The sequence below is a fragment of the Heteronotia binoei genome, chromosome 3, assembly GCF_032191835.1.
Source record: "Heteronotia binoei isolate CCM8104 ecotype False Entrance Well chromosome 3, APGP_CSIRO_Hbin_v1, whole genome shotgun sequence".
Taxonomy (NCBI): Eukaryota; Metazoa; Chordata; class Lepidosauria; order Squamata; family Gekkonidae; genus Heteronotia; species Heteronotia binoei.
Window position 1 is genome coordinate 72,080,089 of NC_083225.1, and position 26,266 is coordinate 72,106,354.

Sequence of the window (26,266 nt, forward strand, 5' to 3'; positions counted from 1 at the left end):
AAAGGCCTGCATGGTTAACAAACAAAGTAATGGAAGCTGTAAAAGGTAAGAAGGACTCCTTTAAGCGGTGGAAAGCTAGTCAAAGTGATATTAATAAAAGGGAACACAGGCTGTGGCAAATCAAATGCAAGACTGTGATCAGGCAGGCAAAAAGGGACTATGAGGAGGATATTGCAAAAAACATAAAGACCAACAATAAAAATTTCTTCAAGTACATTAGAAGCAGGAAACCAGCCAGGGAGGCAGTGGGGCCTTTGGATGACCAAGGTGTAAAAGAATTACTGAAGGAGGATAGGGAAATGGTTGAGAAGCTGAATGCATTTTTTGCCTCCGTCTTCACTGTGGAAGATGAGAAGTGTTTGCCTGCTCCAGAACCACTTATTTTGGAAGGGGTGTTGAAAGACCTGAGTCAGATTGAGGTGACAAGAGAGGAGGTCCTACACCTGATAGACGAATTAAAAACTAAGAAGTCACCAGGTCCGGATGGCATACATCCAAGAGTTCTAAAAGAACTCAAAATTGAACTTGTGGATCTCCTGACAAAAATCTTTCATTGAAATCTGCCTCCGTTCCTGAGGACTGGAAGATAGCAAATGTGACCCCATCTTTAAAAAGAGTTCTAGAGGAGATCCGGGAAATTACAGGCCAGTCAGTCTGACTTCAATACCGGGAAAATTGGTAGAAACCATTATCAAGGACAGAATGAGTAGGCACACTGATGAACACAAGTTATTGAGGAAGACTCAGCATGGGAAGATCTTGCCTCACTAAGCTATTACAGTTCTTTGAGGGGGTGAACAAACATGTGGACAAAGGAGACCCGATAGATGTTGTTTACCTTGACTTCCAGAAAGCTTTTGATAAAGTTCCTCATCAAAGGCTCCTTAGTAAGCTCGAGAGTCATGGAGTAAAAGGACAGGTCCTCTTGTGGATCAAAAACTGGCTAATTAGTAGGAAGCAGAGAGTGAGTATAAATGGGCAGTCTTCACAGTGGAGGATGGTAAGCAGTGGGGTGCCACAAGGCTCAGTACTGAGTCCCATGCTCTTTAATTTGTTCATAAATGATTTGGAGTTGGGAGTAAGCAGTGAAGTTGCCAAGTTTGCAGATGACACTAAATTGTTCAGGGTGGTGAGAACCAGAGAGGATTGTGAGGCACTCCAAAGGGATCTGTTGAGGCTGGGTGAGTGGGCGTCAACATGGCAGATGAGGTTCAGTGTGGCCAAGTGCAAAGTAATGCACATTGGGGCCAAGAATCCCAGCTACAAATACAAGTTGATGGGGTGTGAACTGGCAGAGACTGACCAGAGAGAGATCTTGGGGTTGTTGGTAGATAACTCACTGAAAATGTCAAGACAGTGTGCTATTGCAATAAAAAAGGCCAACGTCATGCTGGAAATTATTAGGAAGGGAATTGAAAACAAATCGGCCAGTATCATAATGCCCCTGTATAAATCGATGGTGCGGTCTCATTTGGAATACTGTGTACAATTCTGGTCACCACACCTCAAAAAAGATATTATAGCATTGTAAACAATGTGGCTATTAGCCACAGTGTGTGTGTGTTTGTATATTGGCCACTGTGTGACACAGAGTGTTGGACTGGATGGGCCATTGGCCTGATCCAACATGGCTTCTCTTATGTTATGTGGAGTTCCTTGTGGAGTCCCCCAAGGAGCACTTAACTCCCCTATGTTATTTAACATCTACATGCTCCCGCTTTGCCCAGCTGGAACAGAGTTTTGAGCTGGGATGTCACCAGTACCCTGATGATACCAAGCTGTTTCTGTTGATGGGCGGCTGACTGGATGCTGCTCCCATGAATTTAGCCAAACGTCTGGAGGCTGTGGTGGGATGATTAAAGCAGAGCTGGTTGAAACTGAATCCTAGTAAGACGGAGGTTCTGTGGCTGGGTGTAGGGCGACTGATGGTCCCTGGCCCAAGAGAGATCTGGCTGTCCTCAACCAGCACTCTCATCCCTCCCCCCCAATTCCCTGTAAGCTGCCCCCAGGAGGCACTGAAAATTTATGTTCGTCATCTGTAGTAAAATATAAGGAATATTTTTACTGTTTTGTTTTTAATTTAAGATGTATTTTATTATGTTGTTAGCCACATCGAAATCGAAAAATAAATAAAACCCTGAACCCTGTTCCAAGGAAGGGCCGTCTATAAACCAAATACAATAAATATTCATGTTGCAGAATGCCTGTCATTTTGCACAGTCAGCGTACACTTATGCTAGCCACAATGCCCGTTTTCCTTTTTGCTTTGAGTAGAAGAGTGTAAGTTTTATTATTTTCTCAAATCATTCACTCCCTCAGCTTCATGCAATCCAAGTGTTGGGCCTATTATATCAGCAGTGATTGTGGGAAGATATATTTTTGAGAATGCTAAGCTGCTTGGGGTATTTCATTACTCTTGCTGCTGCTTCATGGGCAAGATACGGAGTGTAAACTCATGCAAGGACTATTGTAGTAGAGTGCTCCATCATGCACGAATTTTCTATCAAACTGCCTGAGCTGACAACAGAATGGTGTGCACTTACTATATCCTAGTCTTTATTATTTGAAATAGTTACAGTTCTTTTAACAGCAAATTGTGAGAGCATCGTGGGGGAATGGAGATGTTCCTCTGTCCATCATGGATCTGTCTTGTACTCATGAGATCCATAAAAATAAAAAGATAAGAGCTTTCCTCAACACTCTGCACTTGTTAGATCGTTGCTTGCTGTGCACTCTGGAGATGCACATGAATTCTGTAAAAATAAATACGGCAGCACCACAGAGGAAACAACTGGCTTCCAGCTGCTTGCTGTTGCTGTCAGCACTGCTTGTAGTCTTTTGTGTGTAGGGCTATGGGTACACACTTTCCTTCATTTCCTTTCTGGTTGTCTCTAAAGAGACAAGAGAAATAAGGGAGAAGATAAGTAGGTGTTGTAATAGACATTTTTAATTGCTAAGTGTTTTTCATTCTTCATGCTTTATTGTAGTATTCCACTGTCACATTGGCAGAACCCCTGATATTTGTGTTTGAGATCATGCCTATTGGAGAAGATAATATAATCAACAAGATAAGTGGATGTCTGTTGGATTGGAGCTCAGCTCCATGTGCCCTGAATTTGCATCCTGCAAAAAAATAATAATGAGTGTTTGGCCAGTGATGTCAGTAGGTAGAGTTGAGTATGTATTCTATCCACTGTTATCACCATTATGTGCAGAGCAGTGGTACTCAGTTCCCCCCAGAAGTGGCATCACACCTCTCTAGGAATTGTAGGGAAACTCTGGTAAAGCTGTAGAGTTTTCCATGTTTCCTAGAGGGGACTGACATCATTTTGAGGTTTCTCCTGAAAGTAACATCACAGTGTTCACCAATGACCACCCCTATGTTCTCCTTCCCACTGGTTGCCAGGCTGGGTCTGGCAACTCTTATATTGTAGAATTCCTGAAGTTGTGAAAAAGCCAAAGATTCACCCATGTCTCCTTGTTCGCCTCATGTCTGATATGAAGGCCTTGGGAAGGCAAGGCATTTCTAGAATATAACTAGACAATATCAGAAGGAAGAAGAACTCTTAAGGCCATCATAACTGTAAGTAGGCAGCCACACTAATTAGACTGCAATTTGATTTAAATTCCCTCCGTGCACTTAAATAATTGCATTTAGGGTTCAGTCTGTGAGGTGTAGGTTGGCACATTCAGGCTTTATGCTACCTCTATTCTAACATTATTTAAAAACCTGACTTTACACCATCATCATCACCTTGTGTTAGAAGTTTGTTGAATTCTACACTAGGTTAGGTAGCTGAGAGGAGGGCAGTCCATATTTGGAGTGGCACCACTATGAAAACCCTATTTCTTGTAGGGGCCCACCTTGTGTAATATGGAGGGAGTTGTAGCAGGCAGGGTGGATAAAAATCAATCTTTTTTTTTTTTAAAAATCAAAAATATCGGATTTTTAAATTTAAATTGGATTTTTTAAAATTTAAATCGGATTTTTTAAATCAAATGTTTTTTGAGGAAAATATATTATCATCCAAAGACTATTCCATCATGATAGGGATTAGTTTTTAATTCTGAAGCATAAGGCTGTATATTCATGCAATGTTTAATTTTTTTGGTAATAAATTCTGTTAATCCATTCATAATGTCATGCTCTTCCAGAGGTTTCTGTAAGATTACTGAAGAGTTTCTCTGTCTACAAGATATTATCACAGAACACAGATGCTTGGTTTTGCAGTTCTCAAAACTGTAATTTGTGTCTGCAGAGATCACATGCCTCTTCTACACAGCAAAGATGTTATAAAATGAACAGAGTTGAGAAAAAGACCTTAATCTCATTGTTCTACAAACCTATGTACACAGAATCAACCCCTTAAGTGCTGAGTTTCAAAAAGTTCAATGAATAGAAAAAGATTGCTGGAGTGGAATAGATCTGCACAAGAAGAAACTTAAGTGTGAGGAGGGAGGGGCAAGCAGTAAAAATGAAAGTGAAACTTTTTGAGCAGAATACTGCACAAGACTTTGGATCTTTTGTGTGTATAACCCGAGGTTTATGGCATTATTCTTTCCCTGGATGAGAAAACCTATAATGGCAGCAAGCTGTAAAAGAGTCTTTATGTAGAAAACTGTCATTTAAATCAAGTCTTACTGACTAGTGATTTAAATCGTGATTTAAATTGTAATTTAAATCAATTTGATTTAAATAAAATCCACCGTGGTAGCAGGGCCTCAAAAGATTATCTCCGCTGATTTATTTATCAGCACTTTACTTCTTTATTTTCACTTGCTTGTTGGATTGTTTTTGTTTAGGCAACATTTCCATTTATGCTCCTGCTCAGCAGACATGGAGGTAATAGATATAGCCCAAGTTATGAATGTTTGTATGTGTTTCATGATAGTAATCCATGATAGGCTACAGAGTTGACTTGGCCTGTTGTGGGGCCAGACAGGGAGGAGCTAGCAAATATAATAGAAGACATATTCAGGATACAGGATGATCTTGACAGGCTGTAAAACTGGGCTAAAACAAATTAATTTTAACCAGAATAAATATAAAGTTCTGCAATTAGGCAGGAAAAATCAATTGCATAATTACAGAATGGGGAGACTTGTCTTGGCAGTAGTATGTGTGAAAAGGATCTAGGGGTATTAGTGGGCCATACACTGAACATGAGTCAGTCAGCAGTGTGATGCGATAGCTAAAAAGGCATGTGCAATTTTGGGCTGTATCAACAGAAATATAGTGTCTAGATCAAGCAAAACAATAGCTTCACTCTGCATCGGTGAGACCTCACCTAGAGTATTGTGTTCAGTTTTGGGCACCACAATTTAAGAAGGATATAGACAAACTGGAATGGATCCAGAGGAGGACAACAAAGATAGTGAGGGGTCTGTGACCGAGTCCTACGAGGAAAGGTTGAAGGAGCTAAGTATGTTTAGCCTGAAATGGAGACTACTGAGAGGTGATATGATCACCATCAAGTACTTGAAGGGCTATCATAAAGGAGACGATGCAGAGTTGTTTTCTGTTGCCCCAGAAATAATAACTCATAACTCAGCAATCTCCCATTCTAGTTAGTTTCTGAGATTCTTTTGCAATAGAACAGCTATTTTGAGGTGCCCCTTCGAGTGTCCTGGGGGGCTGAAGTGTTCTCCTACAGGTTTCTCAATTTTGTGATTCTTGATTTCAGATGTGTGTCCATTTATCCTTTGGTGTATAGTTTGACCTGTTTGCCCTATGTACAGAACTGATCGTTGGCACTTAATGGCATATACAACATTAGAAGATGAGCAAGCGCCTGGCATGGTGTCATTACTGTTGTTAAGTCCAGTGAATGTATTGTCTGGGTGTATGTAGCAGCAAAGTTGGCATCTAGGTTTATTGCAAGCTCTGGTATCAGTATCCATGTTCAAATTAGATGTTGTATTATTGTGAGTGAGGAGCTGTTTAAGATTGGGGGCCTTGTCTGTTTGCAAGGAAAGGTTTGCTCCCCCCCAGTACTTGTGAAAGAGAACTGTCATTATCCAGTAGAGGTTGTAAGTTGCTGATGCCTTGAACTTTTTTGAGTTGAAAGCTGTATGCAACCACTAGTGGTGTTCTGTTATTGTCTGTTTTGGGATTGTCTTTCAATAGGTTTTCTCTGTGTAACATTCTGGCTTTGTGATGGCCTCAAATTCTTTGGAAGTTTTCAAACAGAGGCTAGATGGCCTCTGCAGATTTGAATCATCACCAAATTGGAAGGAGAAGCAAACATCCAAAGATATAGAATTCCATGAAATGACACCAAATTGGGAGGAGAAATGAATTTAGCCAGATCTGAACACACTGGAAAAGTGGGCAAATGTGAGCAAGATGCAGTTCAAGAAGAAGTGCCAAGTTCTGCATTTGGGTAACAAAAATGAGGAATATACATAATGGATGGGGGATAATCTGAGTAGCAGTGAACAAGATCTTGGGGTATGGGTGGACCATAAGTTAAATATGCTCAGCCAGTGTGATACAGCGACAATAATGGCTAATGTGATCTTGGGGTGTGTCAACAGAGGCATAACATCCAAATTACAAGATGTCATAGTATTACAGTACTCTGCATTGGTCAGGCTGCACCTGGAGTATTGTGTACAGTTCTGGAAGCCTCACTTCAAGAAGGATGTGGACTGAATGGAGCAGGTACAGAGGGGAGCTATGAGGATGATCAGGAGCCTGGAGACCAAGCCTTATGAGGAAAGGTTGAGGGACTTGGAGAATATTCAGTCTGCAGAAGAGGAAGTTGAGGGGGGGACATGATTGCTCTCTTTAACTATTTGAAGGGCTGTCTCTTAGAGAAGGGCAGGGAGATGTTCCTGTTGGCAGCAGAGGACAGGACTTGCAGTAATGGGTTTAAATTAAGGATGGGAAAGTACCAGCTGGATAGCAGGAAAAACCTTTTTTCAGTAAGAGCTGTTCAACAGTGGAATCAGCTACCTAGTGAGGTAGTGAGCTCCCCCTCACTGGCAGTCTTTAAGCTGTGGCTGTCAGGGATGCTCTGGGCTGATCCTGCCTTGAGCAGGGGTTGGACTAGATAGCCTATATGGCCCCTTCCAGCTTTGTAATTCTGTGATTCTGACAGAAATGATGATTCTGTGGACTTAGGCAAATCATGAGAGGAAGAGCAGGAAGGACTGCATCAGGACTAAGGGTTTTGGGTTTTTGCCATCTTCTGGGTCTAGAGCAGGGGTAATCAGGGTGAGGAAGGAGATATTTGTGGTTTTCCTGCATTGTGTAGGGGGTTGGTCTCAATGACCCTGGAGTTCCCTTCCAGCTCTATGATTCTATGAGGTACAGGAGACAGTCATTCTAGATTCTCCATTCTAATAGGAACATGTTAGCATATATTGCCTCTTTTGCTGGCATGATGTTAATGCTAAAGGCAACGGATCTGTTCCTGACAGTGTAGGATTTGCACAAATTTTCCATGCTCTGTATCAGTGTTAGTTCCATATGTTGGCATCTGTTTGGTCTCACTGGCACAGGAGGACTTGGAAGTGAAACTTTTGTTGCATTATCAGTGCAAATTAGGATTAGGTCACACTGGTTATTTTTAACCAAAATAAACAAATGTATAGTTGCATCTGTCAGTACTGTTGAAATGGAAGTGTGTCTATCCTGTATGCTGCTGACCCGTGCCTTTATGTATCGATAAGTACCACAAGTAAAAACTCAGAACCTTTTCCCTTCCTGAGGCTGATTTATATTACTTGCAGAGGCCAAGAGAGAATTTTTTTTTTAGTGTTGTTTAAGTGCTTCTCCTCTTTTACTCAGGGATTGGCCCGACCTTTTCCTAATCTGCAGAATGTTGAAGTGCCAGGCACTCTTGAAATATAAGTAATTTATTAAGATGTATAGGTCAATTAATTTAATAAAAGGTGCTTATTCTGATGATTATCTAAAAGGTTTTAATTTATCTGAAAGGTTCAGGTGTATTGCTGAACTTGTGGAAATAAAATATTGTCCTTACAAATACAGTTACTTAGGAAAAGGAGTTGTATATGAATCATTATTAGCATACTTTTTAATGACAAAATAGTTAATCTTTAACCCAAGAAGAAATAATTGTACAAATAAATTTCTCCCATCTCTTATCATTTCATCTGTCTGCTGAGGAGATTCAGTAAGTTTTCCTGAAGATGTGCTTGTTTTCAGAGAAATTATCCGTAGTGATTTGCTGCCCTTTTTAAGCAATGGCAGCAGCAAGATGACTCTGTCTGTAACTGGCACACTCTACTGAGAGGGTTTCTTTGTTCAGGGGCTTGATGGACATCTGTTATTTTTGGCAACTGAATTCAAGTGTAACATAGAAACAATGGAGGTAATGAAGGCATTCTTCTCTCTCATTAATGGTTTGGATCCACTGTCCCTTTTTGGCAGTGGGGCACTGCAGATCTCCCTACTCTTCCTGATGTACTAGAAAATCCTCTAACCACCAGAAACAGGTTTGCAGGGGGGCTTGGAAATGCAGCAGTGCCAGGAAGAACCTACTGCATGAGCAGAGTTCTTCAGGCAGTTCTTTCCATCCAGGCCTGATGGCACTCCAGCAACTGGTGGGAGAAAGAAGTGACAATGGCATGACATCACTTCTGGGTTAAACCTAGGAGTGACATCTTTCTAGGAATCCCTGGAATCTCTTCAGTAAAACCATAGTTTCTGGTGATTCCTAGGCATGATGTCACTTGGAGCTTTTCCAGGAAATGATGTCACTCTGTCACTAGCAGCCACCCCATTTGCTCCCCAGTGTCCTGCTGGTTGCAATGTGAACCCTATTGCCTGTGAACCCTATTTGGTGGGAAAGTAGGGTACAAATATTTAAAACTGGTTTTGGAATGTAGTGGATAATGTAAATAGGCTTCATTGTGCAGTGCATATAGATGTCCAGATTATGGACACTGCTTCTCCCATGATTCAAGCAAGTCATCTTTCTTTGATTGATAGAACCTCTAGAGCCTTCTTGCAGCATGGCTTCCCCTGAGGTCCTAAGTTAGGACTCCTAACCATATTTTACAAGTTGTTTTACTACAAATGTATTGAAATTGTGTAGTTTTGTGTGTGCTATAGGAAAAATTAAGTCATAGCTATTTTCTTGCATTGCTGTTTCTAATAGAAATGGGGGGGGGGGGCTGTTCTCAAGCCACTTGGTTCAAGCTAATTTTAACCAAACCAGCAAAATTCTCTGAAAATATAAGCCTTATTAATATGATTAAAATTAGCTTGTCCTGCTTGGGAGGCTGTCTTTACAAACTTATTAGTTTGTGAAACGGTACTCTCAGAGTTTGCTTCCTTAAGAATTACTATGCCATAGAAATCTCCTAATTGGGCTTGTTTTGAATTGGCATGAACTGATTTGCAGGAAGCATGTAACTTCCTTTCTTTCAAGGTTATTGATTCTGTCTGTCTCAGAAGTATTTAAAAATGGATGCCAGACTTTTTAAAAAGAGTGATCTCAAATTAATTGTATTTTTTCTTTTCATTTCTAAGTATATATGAAAATTGTAAGATTTTTTTCTTGATGTTAACTGTGATTACTGTAGGGCAGGGATGTTGAACTCATTTGTTATGAGGGGCAGATCTGACTTAAATGAGACCATGTTGGGCTGGGCCATGTGTGTACCAATTTAAGATTAGGTAGCAGAGATATAAACTTTTTAAAGGACACAGAGAAAAACGACTGAAGATTTTTTTTTTTTTAATTCTCCCATTGGATCTAGAGATCTGGACAAAGGAAGCTCTGGCTCTTTCCCTCCCTCCCCAAGGGACCAGGAGGGGGAAGAGCCTCAGCTAATGAAGAAAATTAAGGTTTTGCTCTGTAGCTCCTGTGCAATTGAGCAAGCCTTGCAAAGCAAGCTGAGATGCAGAAGGAAGCAAGAGAGGGAGAAGGAAGCAGACAAGAGCCAGTTGCTCAGGGGCCTGATAACAGCCCTCCGGAGGGCCTGATTCGGCTCCCAGGCTGCATGTTTGACACCTTTGCTGTAGGGCATAGGCTTGCCAAGTTGAAGAAATATCTGGGGACTTTGGGGGCGGAGCCAGGAGACTTTGGGAATGGGGCCAGAAGACTTTGGGGATGGAGTCATGAGCAAGGTTGGAACAAGTATAATTGAACTCCAAAGGGAGTTCTGGCCATCACACTGAAAGGGACTGCACACCTTTTCTGTGCCTTCTCTCCATTAGAAATTATGAAGGATAGAGAAGTAAAAGTCCATTCTGTCTATTTACTTGTACTAATTGGTTTTTGCTTATTTACATTATGATTAAAAATATGGAAACATTGGAAAAAAGGAGATAATGTTTTGAACAAAATCTGCCTTTTCTGATTAGAAAGTATGAAATATAAATTTTAAATTAGTAAAAAGTTTCACTGGTAACATACAAAACATGCAGATGCTTGTGTTATATGTTAATTCTGCAAACTGTAGTTTGAAGTTCTGGATTTAGCAATGTCAGGACAACTCTGAAAACAAACCTGTGCTTCAGTGCATTTGGAGCACTGATGGGAGGCTGCTTCCATACTGTAGCTAGTGTTTTACTTTCATCCAAGTTTGGAGGCTTTCTCTGGCAAAAGTGGACCATCATTAAATGAAGCCATGTTAGGCTATATGTAGGCTTCAGACCTGGCTAAGAACAGTAACAGAATAGAGGCCCTTGAATTAATTGATGCAGGAAAATAATGTCCAGTGGTCTCTGATCTTTTGACAATCGTAGAGGATATCTGCTAAGAGAAGTAATATATTCTCATTAAGTTGGTTTCAGCAAACAACATGGGAGAACTACATTGGACTGATGTATAGTTTAACGAGTATTGGAGAAAAAGAGCAAAGTAGGTTTGACAGGGCTGCTTCTGCATTATATTTTGTCTCTTTAAAAATTGTTGTGTCTTCAAAAGTTTAAGTGTGGTTGAAAGTAACACTTTGAATCTTTCTCCTTTGGTGCTTGTCTCTGTGTGTAGATATTTTCAGTTTTATTGATGATGATGAGGTTGTACCACAGTTAAAATGAATGTTTGTAGGAGTGATGACCACACTATGTGGTATTGAAAGTGAGCTTCTTTTATAGCTTTGCCAGTATTTAAAGGTATCTGAATTTGGTCTGTGAGAATAAAATTAATGAAAATGGTTTTTTAAAAAAATTCGTTATCAAGGAGATTATGGATTTTTAAGAAGTTGTTTTTAGTGGTATGGAAAAAGAAAAAGATTTTTCTGACTAAATGGGAAAAAAATGTTTTTAGACAATTTAGAAAAGTACATTTATTTTCACTAACTAAAGTCAAAATAGCTTTTCCTTAACATTCAAGTGTGACTTCAGTGTTAGAAAGATTTTCCTGCCTTTTTTCTACCCTGTTTCTGCTTGGATGATTTACAGCTCATTTTCCCTGCAACACCATGTGGCAGCACTAAAAATAGTGATGCAGCTTCATTTGTCTAGGGATGCAGAAACCAGCAAACAGCATTCATTGATCCACAGCCATGTGCTTATTTAATGATTTACATTCATTCCTACCCTGAAGTCTTGTTCCCCATGAGTAGCTGTGTTCCCTGGGGTACTGAGACATGAAAAGATGTTTTGCACTAATGCCAATCCATTCTTTTGGTTTGCTTTTCATTCCAATTTCAAAGAAAAAGGTACCCATTAAATATATTTTGCCATAGGTTCTCTGGAATTATGAATTGATTTGGAGACATTTTGGGATATTAATATGATACTGGCATGAACTCCAACTGCCAAGGGTAACTCCAACTGGAAAACTTTGTATATGCTACAGGGATTCATACTTTCTTTTACTAAAAGCAGCTTCATGCTCTTTTTGGCAAGCTGCTACCAAAGCACAGAATGGCCAGTGGTGTATAGTGAAGAACAGCACTAAGTAGAAAACAAGTTATATGATCCATTCTTTGCACACAAACTCTTTTGTATGCTTAATTAAAAGAACTCTCTAGATTGCATCAATTCATCTTTGTGACTTCTGTGCAGTGCCACATGGGGATTACAGACCTGCCACAGAGATCAGTTCTAAAGCTTTCCAGTTCTCTCTAGACCATTTGGACTACTCTCCATCCCCTCTGAAGTGAGTTGGAGTTTTCTCATCCAAACTGGCATGTAACAGAGGTGGGGAAGAGTCTTTCAGTCCTCTCTTTGCCTCCATTAAGACATGATGCTTCTCTCTCTAGCTGCTGTTTATCTCAGACTCTTCAACTGTTGGTCAGTACTTTTCAACTTCTTTTTTCTCCTTCTGTTTTCTAGCCACTGCCTAAAATAAAAAAAAAAATACTGTTCTGTAAGCCAAAATGCCCTCAAAACGAGGTTGGGAATTGTCAGGTGGGCACCTGGCTCACTCAGGATCGTTTTACCTGTGTATACAGGATTAACACGTCCAGAAAAGTAATGCTTAACAGATTAGGGACTCTAATTAAGTAAAAACAATTAAAATTTATTAAGAAAAATATAGGCTTCCATACAAGATAAAATACTCATAAAACACACACATTCAGTCCTAGGAAACATAGAGAGATAGGGGAACACATGGGTAGACAAACAGGGTGATATTTACCTATCGTAGTCTTCAAGGAAGGTTCCAATGGCGACAAGCGAGGAAGTGGGAGAAGGGACCCGAAACTGATCAGGAATCGGGGGATGGATCTATGCAGCGGAAGTTGGGATTCTGATAGAAGCACACATGTGGGGAGCTGTGTTACAGGTTATATAGACTACCTTGAGCCCTTAGGGGATGGGAGGCACAGGGGTGGATGACAGGTGGTCAGCTGGTACATGACCTCAGAAATGGGGAGGCTCTGCACTGACCATAAGGGCTGGACTTCTGCAGTAGCCAATAGCAAGTTAATTGGTGGCACCTAATTGGGTGCCCATGACTGACCAATGAACAAGCATGGTCCATGGATACCTGGTTACACTTTCAGGTTGCAATGGACTAGGGTGAGGCTCCAAAATGACAGTTGGGGAGAAGAATGGGGGAGATTACTGGGTGGGGAGATACTTAAGACTATTAAACTTATCTGAAAGGGTGACAATAGAGAGCCAAATCATTGCCTAGGTAACACACGGTTTGCACAAAGGAACTTGGCTCTGGCTGAAGATGGTCTTCCTCTTCTTTAGTCTTCTTCCTGGCACCAGTCTTTGTCCTGAGTTCTGTTGGACAAAGGCTTGAGTGGTCTGGCAGGATCCACGCCTAAGATATGCTTGATTGCTTGATTGCCTTATGCTTGTCTTGGGGAAGTGATTTAAAGAGAGAAATGCCTTCTCCAAGCTGGCCAATGGGACGATGGGGGCTTCAAATCCACACAAGTGAGAAAGAGCCACATGTGGCTCCCGAGCCACAGTTTGGCCGTCCCTGATACAGAATATCATGTAAATGTTCTTTCTTTAAAAACGAAAGCACACTGAAGTGAGTGATTTTTTACAAATCATTGTATAGTTACATTTTTTTGTAATAGTCTGTCACTATTGAATATGGTTTTTGTAAGCTTAATTTGTATTTCAATTAAGAAAGTTTGAAAACCTCAAAAAAACCCAAACAAAAAAAGAGACTGGAGCCAGTACCACCTAGGTACCCTTATACTCCCTCTCCAACCCCATGGTCATGCTGTGCCTTCATCTTCCACTGATGAGGTCACTGAAGTGCCCACTCTGTCTTTTCCCATTGTCGAGGTCCCTCCAGCCAAGCCAAGTGCTTTGGGTGGCATTTGGTTCCATATTGTTGGAAACTTCCTCCACTACAATAGTTCCAATACTCACCTTCTCCACCAGTTTACTGATCGATGCAATGGTAACAGTAAAGCTTTCTCCCTCTGGTGCCATTGCCTTCCACTGTTCATTCTCAGTGTTGACTTCCTTCAACTCCATTCACTTCAGAACTGAACCCATCTAACTCTGATGATGACATGCCAGCATCCTCGATCAATTCCAGTGCCCCTTTGGATGAAGCCCTAGGCAATTCTCCTTTTTCTCCAAGGATCTCTGTCTTTATTCTGATCAGCTAATCTGCATGGCAAAGTCATTGCAGCTTGACATTGTGTGCTTGGAACCTCCTATGCTGGATTTGATCCTGAAGGTCCTGTACCCCCAAACACTGGACCTGTTGCCTTTCCTATGCTACATGCCCTCCTTGACATAGCAAAAGGTATATAGGCCAAACCTGTGTCAGTATCTCCTTTAGCCAAAAAGACAGAAAATATGTACAAGGTCCATGAAGAAGGCTGTGGCTTTCTTTTTCCCCACTGATCTGCTAACTCCATAGTCACTGAAGTCATTCCAATCACACAAATCTGGTTCCCACTCTTCTCCATTGGACAGAGAAGGAAGTTGCAAAATCTACACTTTGGAGGTTCTGAGTCTGCAAATGGCCAATTATAATGCCATTATGGGTGTTATCAGATGTTCTTGTAGGAATGTACAACCCCATACATTGACACCTTGTCCAACAATAAAAAGACTTAGCCCAGGGTTATACAGACAGTGGTCCAGAAGCTTGGAAAGCAGACTCAGCATTACAGACTCAGCTAGCAGTTCCAAGGCACTGTAGTAGTTCTCCGGCAATGTTCCTGACTAAGATGTACCACACTCCTCAGTAACGCCAAAGCAAAAGTTGAGGATTCACCTTTTGAGGACAAGACTCAAACTGATGGTGTTCTGGACCACATGCGAAAGAACAAGCTTATCAAAGGTCCCTTGGCATAACTGGTCTGCCCACTCAGACTTACATGTTTTGGTACTGCTCATGTCATAGGGTCGATTGTCAACTTCAACTGTTCTACTGATACCAGTCCTCCTATTCTGACACTTTGCCACATATTCTCTATGTCCATCACTTAAAAAGCAAGAAATATCAGGAACAGCAGCATATTAAACATGGCCTCACTTCTCCTCAAGAAGCCTCTGGCAGGGGGAAGTCTCAACCATAACTAGGCTGAGTCTCCTCACCCATGGGATCTAGTCTTTCTGACCACCTGCATGTGCTGAGAACAACTACATATGATATTTGGGTTCTGAATATTGTTGAACAGGGTTATTAAGTTTTTGTGTTCCACCAGTTTGTTGTTCACCATTTTTTCCACCACCTGTCATGGGTCAGCAGCCAGCTGAGCCTGTTACCACCCTGTCAGTGACTCTGAGGCAGCAGAAGCAGGCCCTCAGGCACCATTTGCTGAAGTTACTAAGGACAGTGGGGACCCTAGCCCCATGGGCACTGAGACCACAGAGGAGACAACCCCGACAGGAGGTAAGCCAACAACCCAGGATTCAGGAAAGGCTGCCTTGCCTCCCCTTTCCCCAGAGCCATGGCAATGCAGGAGGTGATGGGTACACTTGAAACTCCTCAAGAGGAGATGGAGTGTGTGCTGAAGAGGAGCTCTCGTATACCTGTCCTTGAAAGGTCAGCTTTGAGAGCTCTCTCAGCCCCACCTACCTCACAGGGTGTTGTCAGGGAGAAGGAAAAGGAGACTCTGAATCTCAGAGTGAAGGGGATATAAATCCAATATCATCTTCTTCTTCAAACTTGGGACTTTAGACAACACAGGCATGGGAGCAGCTTGTCAACATTTTGGAGACGTTGGGACCACAGCACCTGACCCTGATACCTCTTGTGATTTTTGAATGCCTGGCTTTGACACATGGAAATGATCGACTGTGCTTCTGAGACCTACTTGTACCTTGTTCCCTGTACTCTTGGTTGGCCTCCCTTGTTTATGACTTTTGGACTGACTTTTTGGCTACATGAACTTGGTTAGTGTCCCTGTTTTGTCATCCTTAGTTTCTACTGCCTGAGTCTGCCCTGCTCTGGGACACCACCTCCCCCCTCCTGAATTACAGCAGGAGGTTCTCTAGCTCCTCAATAAAGGGTCAGTTGAGCCTGTTCCCTGTGGTAATGTTACAAATGTGTTTTACTCTTGTTATTTTTTTTGTTAAAAGGGGCAGAGTAAATTGTCTGATTCGGGGTCAAAGGGGCCTCAATAAGTTCTTAATTGCCCCAAAGTTATGTATGACCACACTTCCAGAGGTTCCTGAGTTTGCTTCAACCTGGTGAGTGGTTTGCTATAGTGGGCCTTAAAGATACTTGCTTTCATATTGCCATACACCCCAGTTCTAGGAAGTATCTCCACTTCTACTGCAGAACAACATATTATCAGTATACTGTCTTGCCCACACACCACAGGTATTCACCAAATATATGTTTGTTTTTATTGACCACCTACAGTTGCAAAATTGCATTGTACATCCTTACCTATATGTTTGGCTCTTTACTGCACCTGTTTCTGAAATATTGCCTAACCATATCCCAGACCTCACTGGGCCTCCAAATTAACCCAGTCTATTTTTTTTATTGGGACCCAATTAGACTCACATCAAAGCATCCTTTCCTATGACAGGGCAGCTTTTTAACAGGCTATGGTGCTTAAATTTACCAGCAATAGGTTTCAATCAGCTAAAGCGGTTCAGAGGCTTTTATCCCTCATGGCCTTAACAACAGCTATGTTGCCTTTGCCTACCTTTTAATGAGACCTCTGCAGAATTGGTTTTTAAGATCATTCAGTCTGCAGAAAGACTCACCAGGTTGTTTATTCCCAGAAGGATAACATGTTCCTTGGCTTGGTGGTCCCTGTGGGAGAATTTATTGCAGGGCTCCGATTCTGGAATTCCTTTTATATCTAAAGTTTTACAGATGCCTCCCTCTTAAGGTGGGGGGGTATACTGTGATTCCTATTGTGATAGTGGTCCCAGGTCTGCCTTTGAACAGAACTTATATATCATCCATTTAGAATTCAGGGCAGTTAGGTATGCTTTTGTTTCTCTTGAATCCCTAGTTACCAAGCAAGTTCTGTTAGCCACAAACAATACCACAACAAAGTTTTATGTAACAAATGAGGAGTTTGCCTGTCACTTCAATTGTCTGCCATCTTGGCTTTCCATTATTTAGTCAGTGGTACCTTTGTTTTTTTTCTGCCCAGATTTCAAAGAAATTTCTAAAGGGTGTGTTTAATTTGTATCCTCTGACCGTTCCTCCTGTCCTTCAGTGGAGCCTCTCCTTGCTGCTCTCTGCACTTTGAGCCCTTTGCTACTTATGACTGTCTTACAAGACCCTCAGGGCTCTCCAATGTACACTGCAGTTCACTAGATTCCATACTGATAAGGTGGTCCTACAGCTGAGTCGAAGAACCCCATGGCTCAGAGTGGTAAAGCTGCAGTTCTACAGTCCTAAGTTCTGCTCACGACCTGAGTTCAATCCCAGTGGAAGCTGGGTTAAGGTAGCCAGCTTGAGGTTAACTCAGCCTTCCATCCTTCCGAGGTGGGTAAAATGAGTACCCAACTTGCTGGAAGGAAAGTGTAGATGACTGGGGAAGGCAATGGCAAACCATCCTGTAAAAAGTCTGCTGTGAAAATGTGAAAGCAACATCACCCCAGAGTCAAAAATGACTTACACAGGGGACTACCTTTATCTTTTTATATCTGAGTCTAGACCAGGGGTGAGGAACCTTTTTTCTGCCAAGGGCCATTTGGATATTTACAACATCATTCATGGGCCATACAAAATTATTAACTTAAAAAACAGTGCTTCGCTGAGAGAGAATGATTCAGGCCAGCAAAATTAATTGTAAAAACAATTGTACAAATAATTGTTTTCCTAATTGAAGTCATGTGGGGGCAGCCTAATTTGGTGCACACACACACACCCGGCCCCTCACCCCTAGGTAGATGTCTAGGTCCAGGGCATTTTTTCTGGAGACCACCACGTGACTCAGCTCGGCCCAGCAATCCTCAAGGGCCAGACCAAGTGATCCCTGGCCCTCGGACCGGACGTTCCCAACCCCTGGTCTAGACTTTCTCCCTAAGGCACTTTGTACCTTTCACTTTTCCCAGGACATAATCCTGCCAGTGTTTTTTTCCCCTCTCCCACCTCAGATAAAGAATGGACACTACACACTTCGGATTGATACTTTTTCATTTAGATTGCACAGAATCCTTTTGAAAGGATGGCAATTTATTGATATGCTTTGCTGGTCACTGCTAGGGACATGTAGGCTCTGCACAAACCATCATGTTGGGTGCTCAGGGCAATGCAGCTAGCTTCCTCTGCCTCAAAAGCGGACTGCCCTTTCCTCTTAAAAGCTACCCTGGCCATGTGTCAGTCTTCTTCTGCTGCATTTTTGGGCAGTGTTTTCTTGGGCACCTTATGCAAAGCAGTAACCTGGTCTTCTCCGTTAATGTTCTTCAAACACTATTCATCAAACATTGCTATTGGAGCTACCTACAGTATGTCACAGAAGTGAGTACACCCCCTCACATTTTGTAAATATTTAAGTATATCTTTTCATGTGACAACACTGAAGAAATGACACTTGACTACAATGTAAAGTAGTCAGTCTACATTCTAACATGATAACAACCCCAAACACACCTCCAAAATGACCACAGCCTTGCTAAAGAAGCTGAGGGTAAAGGTTATGGACTGGCCAAGCATGTCTCCATACCTAAACCCTATTGAGCATCTGTGGGGCATCCTGAAACGGAAGGTGGAGGTGAGCAAGGTCTCTAACATCCACCAGCTACGTGACATCGTCATGGAGGAGTGGAAGTGTACGCCAGCGGCAACCTGTGAAGCTCTGGTGAACTCTGTGCCCAGTAGGGTTAAGGCAGTGCTGGAAAATAGTGTAACAGTGTAAATGTGCTGTCCCCTCAAAATTATGCAACACACAGCCATTAATGTCTAAACTGCTGGCAACAAATGCCTGACTTGATGACTTTCCCAATGTTACCCTGGAAAATGTGATTGACTCACACCATTTCCTAAAGATATAAAAGTCTTGATGGCTGAATTGAATTGATTTATCCTAAACTTTTTGGAGGAGGAAGATCTTACTGTTGGAAAATTGCCTGCAAGCATATGTGGATGAGAAGAACAGTTAAGAATTCTCAATTGCCAATTAATACTATAAAGAACTGACTCTTAATGGACAGATACACTGTTATATAAACCTTTGTGACTCTGAAAGATATAAGAAAAGGAAGGAGTTTAATGCCTATGTTGAAGTATATCGAATAAGTCTCTGGGTCCTAAATATACATTTAAGGTCACACTGGGTTTGTGCAGTGGATTATAAAATGCAGCTATATTGTTGACTGTTGGAAGAATAGCTGTGAAGTTTCCTAAGTGGATTATAAATTTTTGATGGTGGATATTGTGGATATAGTTTTTCAACTTGGGTTCTTTCTTTTTATTCTTGTGTGTTTATTATATATGGTTTTTCCTGGATGACTCATTTTTAAACATATGGTTTGAACACTTTTTCTTTTTACCTTTTTAAATTTATTTCTCTCCATTTTTATTTTTCTCTTCTATCCTTGTGGAATTTGTATTTTTTATTTTCGTTTTGGGTTCACTTGGATTGTTTTATTTTTTATCTTTTTCTGGTTATTCTTAATTTTTGCCCCTGCCTGTGGATTATACAAATTGGACCAGCCCTGGATTACAATTTAGAGCTTGGAATAGTTGGATGAACTTGTTAAGACTTGGACTCCATTGAGCTACTTATACTGAAAAAAGTGCAACAGTGAACTGTTTCTGTTTCTGTGAGTTGAACTGTTTAGGCTAGGTGATACTAAAGATTGTTGTGGTAAAAAGGCTTTGTTTAATATAAGGTTTATCGCTGTTTGGGGTCTGTCAAATTGTTGATAGAAGTAAGAAGGTTGTATTTTTAAACAAATGATTATCTTTGTATAATATTGAAAGTGTTTGTTAGGTACTAGCTCAACAAATATAAATAGGAACATCGTGTTCCAAAACAGACTACTGAAATGACAGTACGCAAAATTTGTGGCTGTGAGTGCAAATATATTAATAAGGATGGAAAATAAAGCTGCTACTGGCTTTAAAGAGGTACCAAGGAAAAAAGAGAACTGAGAAGGTAAACCACCAGCTCTTTCACCAAGCTCTTCATCTGGTCTAGGGAAGTTTACACCTGCAGCCATGCAGGGGGACATGAAAGAAATGCAAAATACTCTACTAAATGCCATAGCACAACTGACTGGTAAAGTAGACAGTATAGGAGAGCAGATGGCAGAAATCAAACAAGAGCTTCAAGAGAACAGAAAACAGCAGAGACTTTAAAGCTTTAAAGGTCCTAGACACACAGGTAACAGATAGCACACAAAAGGTGGAACAACTGGGAAAAGAACAGAAAGCATATGATAGTAGACTTCTACAGTTAGAGATAGATAGAGTAGCCTATATGCTGAGGTTTCAAAATGTACCAGAAGAAAAAAACTGAAGATTTACAGAAAATACTAAGTGAAGCCCTGGCAGAAATTTTGCACGTGACATCTGATAAGATGGAGGAAGAGTTTGATCCAAGTTAAGTGTGAACCATCAAGTTTCACAAGGCGGAATAAACTACCTAGTGAAATCCATTTGAAGCTCACAAGAAAGAAGACTAGAGACAATATTCCTGAAGCAAGTGAGAGATAAACCAGTGACGATAGCAGGAAATATAGTGAAAATTTTGAGAGAGGTACCATGGCCAGTTAGACAAAGGAAAAGAGAATACCAAATCTTGACAAATTTCTTGAGAGAAAGAGAGATACCTTATACATGGCTAATTCCGGCAGGCTTGCTCTTTACCTATGAAGAGAACAGATATAGGATAAATTCTATTTCTAAAGCTCAAAATTTTTTGGAGAAAGCTGAGAAAAAAGAGGGGAAGAAAAAGGAGGACAAAGAGGAAGAAGTCTCAGACGAAGACGATTCAAGTGAATCAAGGAAATACCCAACAAGATTGCAGACTACAAAAGATAGTGATAAGAAAAATCCATAATGGTATCAATAATTTCTATGAATGTGAATGGACTTAATTCTCCCATAAAAAGGCAGAAGACCTTTAGATATTTAGCAAAACTGGAAATGGATATAATTTGCTTACAAGAAACTCATATTTTGGCAAAAGATCAACATTTTTTGAAAAATAAGAAACTTGCCAATTTGTTTACAGCAACAGATACAAATAAAAAGAAAAGGGGAATGGCAATATATATTAAGGACAAATTTAATCCACAACTACAGTATGCTTCAGAAGATGGAAGAATTTTACTAGTGGAAGTTATGGTGGATAATAAAAAAAAATTATTGGTAAACATTTATGCTCCGAATAATCACCAAGAAAAATTCTTCAAAGATTTACATCTTAGGTTATCAAATTTGGACTATGCAGAATACTTTTTAGTAGGAGACTTCAGCGCAGTTCTTGATAGACAATTGGATAAAAAAATACACAAGCACATTAAAGCTAAAGGTTTTCAACTACCAACAAGTTTTTGGAAGCTTGTAGAAGAATTAGAGTTAGTTGATGCATGGAGAACAAGATACCCAAATTCAAAAGATTTTACATATTACTCTGCCACCCACCAAACATGGTCAATAATTGATATGTGTTGGCTGTCTACAAACCTGGTTAAAGATTTAGCTGAGATAGAAATCCAAACAAGAGTTATATCAGATCACAGTCCCGTAATGATAAAACTCAAAGGTACTCAACTGAGAAGAACTTGGTTAAATACTTCTGTTTTAAAAGACAAAGACTTTCTTAAAGAATCCAAGGTAGAAATGGAATCCTTCTTTAAACAGAATATAACTCAAGATGTAAAGATGCAAGTGCTCTGGGATACTGCTAAAGCATATTTTAGGGGTCTTGCAATCAGATACAGCACCAAGAAAAAGAAAGAAAGAACTGAACATTTTCAAAGACTGATGTCACAAGCAGAAGAAGCTGACAAGAATTTAAAAGCACAGCCCACAAAACAGGAGTTTCAAAGTAAAGTTAAAAAAAATACAACACCAACTTAATCTGCTGCTTGTAGAGGAAATGGAGAAAAAAAAATAAGATTTGCCAGACAAAACTTTTTTGAACATGCTAACAAACCTGGAAGGTGATTGGCCTATAGACTGAGAAAAGAGAATGCCAAAAGAATAATACCGGTATTGAAAGATGAAAATAGTAAAGAGAAATTTCAAAGACAGAAGATACGTCAGATTGTAGAACAATTTTATAAAAAACTATATGAAGACAAGTCCAAAAGGAAGACTTAGAAGAATATATTAAACAAAATAATCTTAATAAATTCACAGAAGAACAACAAAAAAATTTAAATGAACCAATAACGATAAGGGAAGTGGGAGACGCAATGGAATCTCAAAAGAATGGTAAAGCACTGGGTCCAGATGGCTTACCTGCAGAGTTCTGTAAAGCTTATGAGGATTCCTTATTGCTGCCATTTAAACGTCATATTGAAAGGATTCAAGAGGTAGCCCAAATACCAGTTTCGTGGCAAGAAGCTACAATATCTTTAATTCCGAATCCAAAAGATCTGAAAGATTTAAAAAATTTCTGGCCAATTTCTCTTTTAAATGTGAATTACAAAATTTTCGCTGCAATATTGGCACAATGCTTAAAGAAGGTCTTACAGACCACAGTACACCAAGACCAGGCAGGATTTCTTCCTAGAAGATATCTGAAAGATAATGTTAGAGCAGTATGTAACATAATGGAATACTATGAGAACCATCCAGAGAAACAATTAGCATGAAACAATTAGCATGTCTGGATGAAGAGAAGGCCTTTGACAACGTTCGTTGGCAATTTATGTTGCAATGATTGAAGGGAATGGAATGTGGTGAGAATTTTTTGAGAACAATACAATCAATATATTCCTCGCAAAGGGCAAAGGTGAATAGTGAACTAACAGAAGCAATTGTTGTTCAAAAGGGTACAAGACGAGATACTGAATAACCAAATAAGAGAAAATACAAGTATTAAGGGAGCGATGATTAAAGGTGAACAATACAAATTGAGAGCCTTTGCAGATGATCTGGTCTTTATATTAGAGCAACCAATAGACTCAATTGATTGTTTGATAAATAAGATTAACCAATTTGGTCACTGGGCAGGACTGAAGATTAATTATCATAAAACAAAATTCTTGACGAAGAATATGACGACAGAACAAATTCAATTTCTCCAACAAAAATCAGGATTCTCTTAAGAGAAAAGAATTAAATATTTAGGTGTACACATTTCAAATAAGTGCAGCATCTTAAAGATGGATAGTGTGATAAACTGCTTAAAGAAATTAAAAAGGACCTGGGAAAATGGCAAGATTTGAATTTATCCCTAATGGGAAGAATAGCCTCAGTAAAGATGAACATTTTGCCAAGTCTGTTGTTTTTATTTCAAATTATTCTGGTTCTTCTAACTAGTGTGTTTTTTCAAGAACTGAATAAGATGGTTTCTAACTATATTTAGCAAGGTAAAAAACCAAGAATTAAGCTAAAGATATTGCAAGACTCTAAACTGAGAGCAGGCTTGGGCCTCCCAGATTGGCAATTGTATTACAGAGCTTCAGTGCTCTCTTGGGTAAGAGACTGGGTGACATTTTAATAAGAAAACTTACGATCACTAAAACATACTACTTAGATGCTGATGATTAAATGTAAAGCAATAATAACATGTGATAATATTTGTATCTTAAGAAAGTATACTACATGCAGATTAGATTATTATAGCCCTGATATTTGTAACTCCATTTTTCTATTTCCCTTTTACCCGCTCCCTTTAACTTTCTAGAAAACCAATAAAAATTTTCAAATCAAAATGTGAGGGGGTATATTCACTGAAAATGTTGCCTGTGGCATTCCAGATTCCTTTCAAGGTGCTAGTGTTAACCTTTAAAGCCCGATACGGCCTGGGACCTGTCTACCTTTGGGACCGCTTTTCCCCTCATGTGCCCCACAGACCACTGTGTTCACAATCTCAAAATCTTTTTAATGATCTCCGTGGCAGCTCCCACACTGTGGAATGCACTACCGGAAAACATCAGAGCCTGCAGGACCTCCCACAGTAGGATATGTAAGACTGAACTGTTCCACCTTGCATTTAATGACTAATGGGAGATATCTGTCAAGTCGCCACAGAACTGATAATTTTGGTCAACGTTACTGTAATAATATCATGAGCATCATATTCAATAAGATCCTTGTGTAATTTTAACTGTCTATTTTATGATATAGTAATTTATTGAGTGTTTATATTTTAAGTTTTCTATGTTGTGTTTTATTGATTGTTAGCTGCCCTGAGTGTGTTATGAGGAGGGTGGGATATAAATCTAATAAAATAAATTAAAAATAAATAAATGACATTGACATTGACTTTATTTCTAAGGCCCCATAGACCATTATGGAGAAAAAGTAGTACCAATATGGTTTTCCGTTTCAGCTTATATGACAGAAAAAAATATTCCAAAAACACTCATTATAGGACTAGGATTTATTTTTAATATGAGTATTGAAAACTTAGTGTATAATATTGAGGTAGTTCTAACTGTTAGTAGAGGTAACAGTAATATGTTAGTTGATAAATACAAGTTTATATGTAGTATGTTTTGTTGAAAATTAAAAATAAATATTTTTTAAAAAAAGATATTGACATTGACTCCAAGAAAGACACAGCTGTGGGGAAAGTGGTTCTTCAATAAATATATTTCTGAGGCTCCCACACCCACTTCCTTTTTTGTAAGTGAGCTTGCTATTCTCCCAAGTGGAACTGCACAGAAGCCATGAAGATGAAAACAGGGTTGCACTTGTTATTCACCAAGTGTTATTCATCAAGCGGTCTTCTGTACAGACAATACATTCTTCCTTCCTTTACCCACTGTGGTATCTTCTGCTCAGTGGATCCTTCTCTGTGGAGGCAAAGGGAGGACTGAAGATAGCAGCACCCTCCCTACCTCTGTCACATACCTATAAAGGCAGGAAAATTCCAGTTCATGGTGGCGGGGATGGGAGTGCTCCAAATGTTCTAATCTAGAGAGTACTGGAAATCTAAAGAGTACTTTGGAACTGATCTGTGCAGCAGGCTTGCGCAAGCACAGTCTGTATGTGTACCTGTACATAAGACTACTTGATGAATAATAGTTACAGGTAAGTGCAATCCTGTTTCTTTCCTAAGGAAGCAAAGAACATGGTGCTACTTTTTATTCATTGTATATAAATCTTAGTATAAAACTGCAGCTTGTAGATTTCTTACCAGTCATATATTTCATCTGGAACAATTTTCTCAATAAGTAAAATAACTTGCAGATAGCAAATTAATAAAGTATGAAAATAGAGTTCATATATGCTAATATTCCATAATTTATTTTTCATTAAAAATACCGTGAAGCAAAGTTGACTAAATCTAATGGTACCATTTCTTTGTTCACAGGAATCTTTTACTAACCAGAAGTTAATTTGGAAATATGAAATAGTATAATTAATATAGAAAAACTGGTCTTCTATCTGCTGCAAAGACTTAAGGCTTTCTCTGAAGTGCTATGTTGTGCCACTGTTATCCCATGAGGAATTTGTCTTCATGAAGATTCCTAACATTGGTAATGTGATGAATAAATTTGAGATCCTTGGAGTTGTAGGTGAAGGTAAGCATTTATCCTTAAGCACATTTTAAACAGGGACTCTGTGCATACTTTGACTGGCATAACTGGGGAGGAAATGACTGTCTTAGATAGCTTTCTTTTAGATCAACTGCTGTGTTGATGACTGACAGAAACAACAGTTATTCAGAGAGCTGCTGAGGTGGGATGATGGAACAATTTTGTCCTCAAATTATTTCTGATCAACAAATTTTTGAAGCTCTACAAATACTGTATACTTGTCCAGAGGCTTTAATGGGACAATATGTATCTGTTCTAGGCAGCAATAGCTTCATAATTCTGAAAAAATGTCGGTCTGTTTTGTATCTTGTTAATCAGAGTGCTATACTAAAAGGCTGGTTATGCTGGTTAGTGAGCACCTGATTAATGAAATGATTTACATTCTAAACATAGGATTTCCATGGAGTGATATACTCTATATAACAAATGAAATTATATATTCTAGATATATTATGGAAGTGGTTTAGAAGCCACTTTCTGTATTAATTTTCGTTCCCCTTATTTTATCCTTGACTTGAACAGAAGTACAGGTGTCTCAGAGCCCTGAGTAAGCACCAAACACCCCCCAACCCTGTTGTTTTCACACTGAGGAATGACTTTTAGTTCCTTTTCCTCTCTGCCTCTCTTCTCTCTAACTGTCTGCTGTAAAGTAAAAATAGCTCTGTGTGTGCTGGGGGTATATATCCATTTGGCTTTGATAGAGCTGAATGGGAGTTCTCTTGTTGGCAGCCAGCACTGCCTGTTAAGGTTTGGAGGCCACTA

General features: G+C 39.8%; 1 protein-coding gene across 2 annotated transcripts in view; it reads left to right on the forward strand.

The window, feature by feature from the left end:
• Positions 1-26,266, forward strand: part of CDKL5 (cyclin dependent kinase like 5) — a 109,310-nt gene that overhangs the window by 31,644 nt on the left and 51,400 nt on the right. For both annotated transcript variants that reach the window (XM_060234027.1, XM_060234028.1), the window contains exon 2: positions 25,279-25,489. In XM_060234027.1, the coding sequence (XP_060090010.1) occupies positions 25,426-25,489 (64 nt within the window). In that variant the 5' untranslated portion in view covers positions 25,279-25,425. The remainder of the gene's footprint in view (positions 1-25,278; positions 25,490-26,266) is intronic.